Source organism: Orycteropus afer, unplaced genomic scaffold, assembly GCF_000298275.1.
Source record: "Orycteropus afer afer isolate SDZICR_OR568_19922 unplaced genomic scaffold, OryAfe1.0 scaffold00085, whole genome shotgun sequence".
Taxonomy (NCBI): domain Eukaryota; kingdom Metazoa; phylum Chordata; class Mammalia; order Tubulidentata; family Orycteropodidae; genus Orycteropus; species Orycteropus afer.
Window position 1 is genome coordinate 8,408,973 of NW_006921672.1, and position 11,916 is coordinate 8,420,888.

The 11,916-nt window shown below is 45.4% G+C and overlaps 1 protein-coding gene across 1 annotated transcript; it reads left to right on the top strand.

The window, feature by feature from the left end:
• Nucleotides 1–129: 129 nt before the first annotated feature.
• GSDMA (gasdermin A) lies at nt 130–9,900 on the top strand. The gene is made up of 11 exons (XM_007942052.1): nt 130–343; nt 524–704; nt 2,689–2,854; nt 4,053–4,149; nt 4,665–4,712; nt 5,270–5,293; nt 5,824–5,844; nt 6,443–6,597; nt 8,008–8,122; nt 8,845–8,918; nt 9,658–9,900. The coding sequence occupies exons 1-11, from the start codon at nt 130–132 to the stop codon at nt 9,898–9,900; spliced, it is 1,338 nt and encodes a 445-aa protein (XP_007940243.1).
• The last annotated feature ends 2,016 nt before the right edge of the window (nt 9,901–11,916 follow it).

Below are 11,916 nucleotides of genomic sequence, written 5' to 3' on the forward strand. Positions count from 1 at the left end.
AGGCATCTTTAAGAGCTTCCTCCTGTCCCCCTGCCCTAAGCCAGGCAGCCTCTTTCTGCCAGGGGCTTTACCAGGCCCTCGTATTCATGGCAGCACCTTGACACTCTCCCATCTGCCCCTGCAGAGGCAATGACAATGTTTGAAAATGTTACCCGGGCCCTGGCCAGACAGCTAAACCCTCGAGGGGACCTGGTACCCCTTGACAGTCTCATCGACTTCAAGCGCTTCCATCCCTTCTGCCTGGTGCTGAGGAAGAGGAAGAGCACGCTCTTCTGGGGTGCCCGCTATGTCCGCACTGACTACACCCTCCTGGACGTGCTTGAGCCCGGCAGCTCACCTGCAGGTCAGCCTCAGGGTGAGGTTGGGTACTGAGTGGGGGAGGGGGAGGCAGATACCCAGCCCCCCTCTGCCCAGACATAGGTAAGTGTCATTTAACCCAAAGTTCTCATAAGGAGCTGAGGTGGTGGCAATGGGGAGAGGGATGCCCCTTAGCCCAGCCCCTTTCATCTGTTCTCTCCTACAGAGCCAACAGATAGTGGGAACTTTGGCTTTAAGAATATGCTAGATGCCCGAGTGGAGGGAAAGGTGGATATGCCTAAGACGGTGAAAGTGACGGGAACTGCAGGGCTCTCCCGGAGCAGCACCTTGGAGGTTCAGACACTCAGTGTGGCACCCAAGGCCCTGGAGAACTTGGAAGAGGAGAGGTGAGAGTGGGCAGGGCTGGGAGGAGGTTCCAGGATTGGTGGGGGGGTGATGTACAGAAAGGGTGCTGCAGTGTCATCACACTGAGCATCATCCATGTGACCATGGGAGCTCTTGGAAGATGACCCTTCTGGTCATTTCCTAACCACTCTTCTCCATCCTTCCTCCACCTCCAGTACCACCTCCTTACTACCTACCACACATACACACACACAAGGCTGAGTGCATTCACATGCACTGGCTGTGTGACCTTGGAAAAGTTACTTCTCCTCTTAGGACCTGTTTTCTCTCCTGAAAAATGATGGGGTTGGATGATAATCTCTGAGCTTCCTTCCAACTCTAAAGATTCTAGAAAAGAAACTAGAAAAGAACAAGATCTTAGTAACTGTTTTCCACTGTGCCTGGGACACAGAGCCCTTAACCACTGTGCTACCAGGGCTCCTTTAAAACCTGTAAGGGACCATGAATAGCCAGTTCGGCAGGTGCAGAAAATGTATGAGTAGAACAAGTAGAAGATGGGTTTGACTCAGACCAGGGAGAACACATGCACTAGGCCAAGGACATTGAATTATTCTGTAGGCACCAAAGACACACTGACAATGCTCTGGTGTGTGTCATGATTAATCTGGCCAGATGGAGGAAGTGTGTCAGGTAAAGGAAGAGGAACAGGGGTTTGAAGCAGGCAGACCAGAAAAGACACCATCTCACTATCCATCAGGGATATCATGAGGACCTAAGCTAGAGACAAACCATGGGAATGAAGAGGGGAGAATGGATGCAAGTCCTGTGGGGAAACAGAACAGACTGGACTTGGCAGCTGATTACAGGGTGAGGGAAAGGGTTTTGTCAAAGATGACCCTGAGACTACCCAGGTGTTACCATGAACAGAAACAGGAAGTTAGAGGCTAGAAGTGCATTTGGGGAGAAAGACAACTAGTCTCCTTTGGATGTTTTTGGTTTCTGGTGCCACTGAGACATCAACTAGTTGAAAGTAAGGGCCTGGAGCTCAGGCAAGAAGTCAAGGTCAGAAATATAAAGATTAAAACTATAGGAATGGGGGACAGCCAGGGAGTGTTAGAGGGAGTTCAGAGAGCAGAGAAGTAAGAACAGAATCTTAGAGACAAGATTTTAGGGAACCAAAGAAACAAGAAAATAGGATGAAGACAAAATAGATAGGATTTAGAAGGCAGAGGAGGGGTAGAACCAGGGTGATGGAGTATGACTGAAAGCAAAGAGAAGACAGCCACATGGATGCTTTGGACAGCAGGGTCCAATGCCATTACGGAAGAGTTAGAGAAGGTCTTTGAGTTTGGTGGGTAGGAAGTCATTGTGATTTCAGTTGAGTAGTGGAAACAGAAGCCAGATGATAAAGAATTTGGGAGTGGGCAGTAAGGAAGAAAAGACACTGAATGTAGGTGTATCTTTTGAGCAATCTGCCAAAGAAATGCAGGAAAGAAATAGAAAGGTAATTTGAGGGAGTAGCGAGATCAAAGGAAGTCTATTTTCAGGATCAGGGACATGTTTGTATTTGTAAGCCAACAAGAGGAGTTGTGGAGAGCATTAACTAGTGTCAAAAGCAAGAGAGACAATAAGAGATGGAGAGAAAGGATTCTAGAAGAGGGGAAAAAAGTTAACAACCAGGTGGGATGAGAGGAGGAATCTACTCCGGAGCCAAGGGAAAAGGGGAGAAGGAAGTAAACATGAGGCCCTGTTCCGGGCCAGGTGCTGTGCCAACTGATTACACAGTTTATTTCTCAACTCCGGAGGTAGGTGTCATTATTCTCATTTTATAGATGAGGTAACTAAGACTCAGAGAAGCTGCCCTGCTACCAGGTGACAGAGCTGGGCTTCCAACAGCAGTTTTACTCCAGAGTCTCACTCTTTCCCTGACACCATAAACTTCTAGGAATGAAAGAAAACAGCGAATGGCATGGGCTAGTGCAAGGAGATGCTCTGAGCAATTTCCTTATGTTTCTCCTGCCACAGGAAGCTGGCAGAAGACCATCCATTCCTGAAGGAGATGCAAGATAGAGGAGAGAACCTGTATGTGGTGATGGAGGTGGTGGAGACCGTGCAGGAGGTCACTTTGGAGAGAGCTGGCAAGGCAGAGGGATGCTTCTCCCTCCCATTCTTTGCCCCATTGGGACTACAGGTTTGGTTCAAACACACAAACACACCCTCACACACATGCCCTCAGAGGCTAGGTTAACTCTGCCTGACCAGTAGCTATCCAAGATACTGAAAAGGACCCAACCCTTTTCCATGCTTCTCAAAACCCAGGCCCCAACTGGCCAGACACATTCCCCTTCTCTGGTCAATGACCCTAATATGGGCAGATCCCTGTGCCAGATGCCACAGGAATATATCGAGGAAGGGGACTCAAAAGAGTTGTGAATTTTCCTTCATGGTGCTCCCAATCTAAAGGGGAGACCTCCTTGCCCTCAGAAGTTCTTAGTCTCATGGGGGGGACACATGGGTAAAGCCCAGACAATACATGCTTGGAAAATGACATGTAAATAAGTAATACTATGTTGTTGTTAGGTGTGGTAGAGTCTGTTTTCAACTCATAGTGATATAGGGTTTTCTAGGCTATAATCTTTACGGAGAAGAAACTCTAGTGGTGTAATGGTTAAAGCACTGGGCTGCTAACCAAAAGCTCCATGGGAGAAAGATGAGGCAGTCTGCTTCTGTAAAGATTTACAGCCTTGGAAACCCTATGGGGGTTGCTTTGAGTTGGAATTGACTCAATGGCAGTGGGTTTCGTTTTGGTTTGGAATCTTTATGGGAGCAGACTGCCAGGTCTTTCTCTCACAGAGCAGCTGTGTGCATTTAAACCACCAACCTTTCAGTTAACAGCCGAGCACTTAACTATTGAATCACCAGAGTTCCTTAAATAATGCTATACATACCTGTATCTATTTGTGTAAATAGTTAAGGAATGAGCTGGAGCGGAGGCAGGGCTTAGTCATGGAAAGCTTCCTGAAAGAGGAGAGCATGGGACAGATGGCGAAAAGGAAGAAAGAATGAAGACCTGGATAGAAGCTATAAAATAGGACAGGGTGACACACAGGCAGGTGTTGAAGCGGGTCTGCCAGTTCCCATAATGTGACTGAACCAGGAAGAAAGATACAGGTTGCCAGAGGGATTTTCAGTAAGTGCAGGGGCTTTGAAGCCCATTCCAGAGGCTGGCTCATGTGGAAAGATGACCAGGAATATCACTGAAGGGTTCCCAACTTCTAATCTCCCCAAAGGCTCTCAGGCCTCCACTTGCTTGCTCCCCTACCCCACACTTACAGCATCTCATACTTACGATATATTCAGATTCATGAATCCTCATTGTCTAATCCTAGGGATCTGTAAACCACAAGGAGGCTATCACCATCCCGAAGGGCTGCGTCATGGCCTTCCGAGTGAGACAGCTGGTGGTCAAAGGCAAAGATGAATGGGGTGAGCAGTGATCAGTATCTTCTCCCCCAAAGATGAGAATCACCCTCGCAATATCAAGGCAGCTTGGCTCTCACCCATGACAATATCAGGGAATGAGTGAAGGAGTGCATTGTGATTCAGCTGCTAGGGGCAGAACTACAGGGGCTGCTCTGGGGATGGTGGCAATGGGACTCCTGCGTTCTAAGCGTCTCATGTGTACTAGGCAGTGTGTTAGCTGAGGAGGAGGAAATACAAAGATGGATAAGCATTGCCACTACTCTCAAGAATCTATGGCCAATGGAGGAAACAGAGCCACCAGTACAATAATGCAAGGAAGAATGTAATATTATCATAGGAGAATATTTGCAGAGGAAAAAAAGATTACTCCTGGCAATGGAGGGAGAGCAGGGGACTTAGGGGACTTAGGGGAAGGCAGGGTCCTAGCTCATAGTAGAGCCAGTGGGCTTGAGACTAGAGAAGGAAGGTGGGGTAGCTGTTAACAGGCCTCCTACTCTCCCCTCTCCCGCTCCTTACAGATATTCCACACATCTACAATGATAACATGCAGACCTTCCCTTCTGGAGGTAAGTGAAATTACTTACTGTCTCCCCATATTCTTTGTTCTACCCCTGACTTTATCCCACGGCTTTGAACTGGTTAGTTCCAGTTCAACCCCTACCTGAGAATTTGTTAAAATGTAGATTTTGATTCAGTACATCCTGGGTGGAAAAGTAAATTCTCAGCAGGAAGTGTAGCCAGAATGAATCGGTTCAAAGCCCTGCTTTATCTACTGAAGCCTTCTTGCCTCTAATACTATATGCTATTATGCCCCAAAGGACCCCTAGTTTTCTTTTCCAAGTCCCTAAAAATATCTACCTCAACTTTAGAGAAATCAGAGAAAGGCATATAAATACTGCCCAAGACATACAGAGAAACAGAAAAACAAAGACCAGAAGGCACACTCAGAAATAGGAATAAGACTTCAAGACAGTGTGTGTTCCCAAGTTGTGGGGTGGATGAGCTAACATAATGTTCATGTGTGTTTATAATGATCACTGATAGAACTGCCGCACAACTGCTCTTAGATAATAAGGCAGACCTAGGCTTCATGCTGACATATGTACATTGTTTCTGTCTCCAGGAAAACCAGAAGAGAAGTTCATCCGTAAGTATTTTCTTTCATTCACTACAACTTTCTTGACTCAGAATTTAAGAACTCTTTCTCTTCCCTTCTCTGTGGGACCAAGAGGGAACATAATAGAGCATGTCCCTGAAATATAGCAGAAATCCCAATAGTTTAGGAAAAAGCAACGGAAGGACAAGGTCTTTGGATAAGATGCCCAGGTGGTCAGATGCCTAGACTTTTGTCCTCAAGGGCCTTTGTAGCAATAATGTGTTACGTACACACACACCTGCAATTGTGCCACCCAGCAACTGGGACAAGAGCTGCTATGCCACAGGGATGTCAACTTAATCCAGGTGCCTCTTTGCATGTTGCATTACCTTTTCCCCTGATCCATTCCTGTCTCCCAAAAATGGAGCAAGAATATCTTTAAGATGACTGGTTGGAATCTCTCAGGAGACACACAGGGCATATTTCCTAACCCTCATTAGTGTCTCATCCTCTATTTATGGCTAACATTCTGAAGGACTCCATTCTTAATCAGTTCTTTTTTTTTTTTCTTTTTCCATCAGTTATACAAGCATCTGATGTTGGTAAGGAATTTTGTGATTTTTCCCCAAGGCTTTGGCATGAAAGGAGTGGGAGAAGTACTGGGATGGAGGGAGGAGGGGAAGACAAGTGCTGAGTCCTAGGGCCTAGGAAGTGGAGCTACTTCCAGAGAGTCATTCTCTCCAAAGCAGGCTGGACATATTCCTAGGATGCCAACACTCCAGAGGTTCAGGCTGTCTCTGAATCCACCCACACCTCTGAATACAGATCCACTGCCCTTGGAACAGTCCCACTCTGGTCTTCACAGATTCTTCTTTGTTAACTAACTCATGGAGAATGCAAAGATACCTTCCTTATCAACTTTTAGGTGGAGTCTTAGAGAAAAGGGAGTCAATTGTCTACTAAAACAAGATGCCTGGGTTCTCAGGGATCTGCTGGGTTAGATGATAATATGGATCCCAGTTCACCTCCTCACCCCAATCCTTCCTTTGGTAAGGAAAGAGGGAGGGCAGGGTCAAGCCAGGAGCAGAGCCCAGGGACCTGTGGAGGGCTAAGTGAAGGAGGCATTCAGGGAGAATGCTTACTGAGCAGGGAGGGTGCCAAATGGAGGGCTGTTTGTTTGCCACATTTATTATTCCACAGGGGAGGTGCATGAGGATTTCAAGACATTAAAGGAAGAGGTTCAAAGAGAGACCCAAGAAGTAGAGAAGTTGAGCCCAGTAGGGCAACGCTCCCTGCTCAGCTCCCTCAGCAAACTTCTAGGGAAGAAAAAAGAACTCCAAGATCTTGAGCTCACGGTGAGGCCCTTGTGGAAGAATGGGAGATATGGGAGAAGAAAGTGTTTGGTAGAGGTGTTACAAAAAGGCTTGGGGGAGGGATCGCCTGACCTCCCCTAACTTCACCAGGGGGAGAGCGAATCACCATCACCATCATCAGGCCAGGGCTGATTCCTCTGCTGCCATTCTAACCTTCCTACCAATTCTGACACCAACAGTCCTTCCCATGGCACTCTACTTCTCTGCTGGTTTCAATAATTCATTGCACTGGCCACACAGAACTCACGGACAATACTCATGATTATGGGGTTTATTAGGGAAATGACAGGTTACAATTCAGGATCAGAAACAACTCAGGATACAGTTCTTCAATCAGGACAGCCTCCTCAGCAGTGCCACAAGCACACTTCTCTCTGGCCTCAGCCTCTGTCTTGCCTGGGCAAGTGTTTCAAAGCTCTTTTAGCTTTGCCGATAGGTGCCCAGAGAGGCACCCCACTCTGCCAGCAAGCCTGCTGCCCAAAGGCACTCAGCTTTCTCGATCCATGGGCCAGGAAGCCCACCACTCTGTCTCATGTGAGTCTCTAGGTTCTGTTGGTTCTGCTGCCTCTGTTGCTCTGCTACTGCTTCTCACCATCTCTCATTAACTCTGCCTCTGACTCTCTCAGCAAAGTGTTACAGCTCTCTCTGTCTCCTGGATTGAGGAGATTCAGTACAGGAATCTCAAATCCAAAGGACACACTCCACTTATGGCTATTCTTTCTTGATAGAAGTGAGATCCATCTCCTTTCCACCTCTGGGATGGCTTGTTTTAAACTTAGCAAGGTGGTAAAACTGACCAATCCCCACATTAGGGTTCCATACACCTTATTTCCATGGCCCCACCCACACAAGGGTGCTGTGCACCTTATTCACATTATTAACAAACTATCCAATCCCCTTGGTGGACCATAAGCACCTCACATCTGCATAGATGTGACAGACTCTAGGACTATTGCTAGAAGGGCCATATTAAGTAATTTACTGTACTGCAAGGATACATGAATATCACAGCCGTGGGTGGATCTGACGGTGGCAAGAGGTGGCCAGTGGCCCAGGGAATCGATAGTGGATCCCTTCCCCAATGCTGACCAAGTACCCCCCAGGATGCCAGGCCACTTCTGTTCCTCTCTCCCCCTGGAGAAGAGCCAACAGTGCAGATTCCCCCAAAGCACATGCTCTGTCCTGATGGATAGAGGATAGGCAACAGGGGTCACTGTTAGAAAGGTCTAAGACTCAGGGACCAAGAAACCCAGGGTTCCAACAGTTTCAGGACTTGTTACCTTAAAAAGAAATGAATTGGAACCGAGTTAACACCTGTTGAAGGCTTACTACATTCCAGGTATCATATTGGGCCCTTTATGCTATTTTCAAGTCGCCCACCTTTTCCCGCAGCTTGAAGGGGCTATAGACAAGGGATATGAAGTGACCCTGGAGGCACTCCCAAAAGATGTCCTGCTATCAAAGGAGGCTATGGGAGCTGTCCTCTATTTTCTTGGAGCTCTAACAGGTAAGTGAAGAATAATGTCTTCATTTACATTACTGCTTCAGGGATCAAAATATTTGCCAAATGAATGAATGAATAAATGCATACATACCAAGTAAATTACACCACAGTTAAGTTGTTTATATTGACATTTTTTAAACTTGGTATCATTCCTCATCATTCACTTGGCCACTTTGAACAGTCTGAGCAAACAGCCTAATCTTGGTAGAAGAGATTATCAACCACATACCTCACTTCTCTCTGTAGCTAAGATCATTACTCCTGTAGTGATAGCTGTTAGCTTTAATTTCAGAAGGCAGCATCTTCTGATCTTGCTGCTAAATTTTCTCCTTCCTTACATAAAACATTCCTGCATCTAGAAAACTCCCTTGTCTTTCAGGTAAAAGCTGAGATGTTTGTTTTCCTAGGAAGCTGGCCCTCAAATGCCAAGACCAAAGTAGATCCTTTAGCTATGGGTTCCCTTAACACCCTAAATTGTAATTACACATTACTCTGTCTTCCCTACTAGACTGCAAGTTCTTTGAGTGATGGGAGTAATTTTACTTAACACCCAGCAAGGTAGACATTTAACCGTCAATGAATGAATGAAGAATGGATGAATGATGAATTTCTCAGAGCAAACCTATTTGGAATCTATAGTCCCCTATGTATCAGCAACACACTCATCCCTTTCTCTCTCTCTCTCTCTGTGTATATGTATGGGTGTTATTTTTCTTCCCCTCCAGAGCTAAGTGAAGCCCAACAGAAGCTATTGGTAAAATCCATACAGAAAAAGATCCTGCCTGTGCAGCTAAAGCTGGTGAGAGAAATGACAGGTGCCTGGGACAGCTTGGGAGAGAGGCAGCTAAAACCAGTGGAAAGATATAGATTTAGCCTAATGACAGTATGGTCTTAAAGGGCCCTGTCCTATTCCAGCAGCTCATGCCCACTTCTCATTTGTTTGCTTTTTTTTTTTGTTATTTTTACAAGAGGTAGAAAAGTGAATTTCTGGGCAATGATCTTGGTTTTTCAGCCTGATCTTGGGAGAACAGACAGAAACATCTGACTGGACTTTGCTTATTCCTAGCCAATTGATATTGAGTAAAGCTTTTTAAATTTGAGTCTGTCTCAATGTACTCTTCTGTAAAATGGGACTGAAAATAAATGTGCTACCTACTATAGTGCAGGGTTGTTAAAAGGTCCAGATGGAGGAATGGCTGTAAAACATTTGCTAATGTAAAGAGTTATAATAATAATAAGGGGAGAATGTATTTCTCTTAGGAGCTCTGGTAGCCTAGTACCTTAGGCATTTGACTGCTAACCAGAAAGCTGGCAGTTCAAACCCACCAGCCACTCCTTAGAAGGAAGATTGGGCAATCTACTTCTGTAGTGATACTGCCTTGGAAACCCAAGGAGGGGTCTCTATGAGTTGGGACCGACTCAAAGGCAGTGAATTTGGTTTTTGGTTTTTTGTATTCCCCTTGGTGGTTTTTAGGAGTTGGGAGAAAGGAAGAGAGGTTCTCAGTTCTTTCTTTTCATGCTAGTCTGGTTCCTTCCAGGTGGAGAGCACAATGGAACAGAATTTCCTGCAGGATAAAGAGGGTGTCTTCCCCCTGCAACCCAACCTGCTCTCCTCCCTTGGGGAAGAGGAACTGACCTTCACCGAGGCCCTAGTAGGGCTGAGTGGCCTGGAAGTGCAGAGATCAGGCCCTCAGTACACCTGGGATCCAGATACCCTCCCACGTCTCTGTGCCCTTTATGCTAGCCTCTCCCTCCTGCAGCTGCTGACCAAAGCCACTTAACTTGACTTTACCTCCTGCTTCCCGAATGTCTTCCTTACTTCAATGTACTATACATCCTTAAACACCCAAGGGTGTTTCAGATCCACCAGGCTGAGAATGATGGAAATGCTAGTTGACCACCTAAGATAACCAATTTCCACCTGCCCAAACATGTATAGTCCCAGCTCTTCAAATCCTCCAACCATCTGCTGATGCTTAAATCCTCTCAAAGTACTAATTCTGTAACTTTTAAAGACTATGAATGACTTCAGCAAGAACAACCAAAAGATAAATCAATTTCTTTCCCCAACCTTTCCCACTTGCACTCAAAACACAAATTTTACCAGAATTAATGGAAAATACTATCTCACTTTGAATGCTTTTGGTGTTTTCCTTTAAAAATGTATCATAAGAGAAAAAATAAACATTATCATACTATGCAAAGATCATATGTATATGAATACTAGCCTCAGGCCACCTGGAAAATGCTAGAATTATTAGGGTGTAGTATGTAGACTCTAAATTCTAAAGTGAGAAGATCATCAAAGAACTTGCCTTCAAAGAGGAGCCTCTACTGGGACCATAGTCAAAGGGGACATCAAGCTCAACTGGCACAACATACTACACAAAACATTGTTCCACTTCCTACTTTGGTGAGTAGCAACAGGGATCTTAAAAGCTTGCAAGCAGCCATCTAGATACAATGATGGGTCTCTCCTTTTCCAGAGCAAAAAAAAAAAAAAATGAAGAAAACCAAAGATTCATGGAAACAATTAGTCCTAGCGACTGGTACATCATGTGATCCGCACCCTATACGACTACGAGACCACAAGAACTAGATGGTGCCAGGCTACCACTGTCAACCACTCAGAGGGGAATCTATGTAGGAGATCCTGAATAGAGAGGGAAAACAATGTGGAACAAAACTCAAAGTCATTTGGGAAAAAAAAAGGGGGGGGGCCAGTTTTGCTGGTTTGATAGAGCCTGGTGGAACCACTGAGACTATGGCCCCTAGCTGCCCTTCAGGTCTGGAATTGAACCCACACCTATGGCTTCCAGCCAAGCAAGACAAGCATAGGAGCTGAACATTTACCTGAGGTAGATACACTCCTTGGAGAAAACAATCATGGGAGAAAGAAGGACTGTTTATGCACAGGGAGACAGCTCAGGGGGCAGGGGTGCATGGAAGGATGGACACAGGGAAGAGGTGACTGTCAGGAGGAAGTGGGAGGGGAGCTGTGTTGTTTGGGGTGAATTGTGGTCAGTGTCATAAGACAAAGTATATGTGAAATGCTATATGGAAAGTGAATTTGTTCTGTAAATTTTCACCCAAATCACAATTTAAAAATAAAAAAGAGGAGCCTCTGGTATCCTCTGGACCTGAGTTGAGGTTTTAGGAAAGGGGGAAAAAAAAAAACCAAGAAATAAATGGTACAAATCCAAAACAAGAATAAGATAACTTTCAAGATTGTTTTACAATGAATACAAAATGCAGATGGGTCTTAAAAAATAAAAAATGGAGCCAAGAATAAGGCTTTAAACTCTAAAAATAATAACATTATCTTATTAGTTTACCTTTCTGTCATATGCCCTGGATTCAGGGTGGTTGTAGGAGTAAAGGCTATGAGTAGCCTTGGCATATGGACCTGCTAATGTGTGTGTGTACTGCATGTCACATAAAACTGCTAGATCCATATCACCCTCTTCTGTTTAAAGCTGGGATTTAACATCTTTCACCAATCTATTTTAAAGTAGATACACTGGAATAATTTCTTCAAGGCTTTTGACTCCCCTGGAGTCAAGCCTCTCCCCTCTACTTGCCCACCTCCTGCGCAGGCTAGTTCTCTCACTCACCAAGAATCCATGATCAGCTGCCAATTGCTTTGGGTTAAGCCATCCTCCCCCATTCTGGGGCATCTTCCAAGGCCTCACTATATTGCTCATGGACCTACGGGGTTGTTTGTTATCTGCTGACTTGATTGCTTTTTCCTTGTGATGTAAACTTAATAGAGAGGTGAACTGACAGCCTAACAATCC

Excerpts from the sequence above, each read along its gene's own strand:
- GSDMA (XM_007942052.1), top strand. The coding sequence starts at position 130 with ATGACAATGTTTGAAAATGTTACCCGGGCCCTGGCCAGACAGCTAAAC. Across the intron at positions 5,294-5,823 it reads ACCAGAAGAGAAGTTCATCC|TTATACAAGCATCTGATGTT; the intron begins GTAAGTATTTTC and ends TTTTTCCATCAG. Across the intron at positions 5,845-6,442 it reads TATACAAGCATCTGATGTTG|GGGAGGTGCATGAGGATTTC; the intron begins GTAAGGAATTTT and ends ATTATTCCACAG.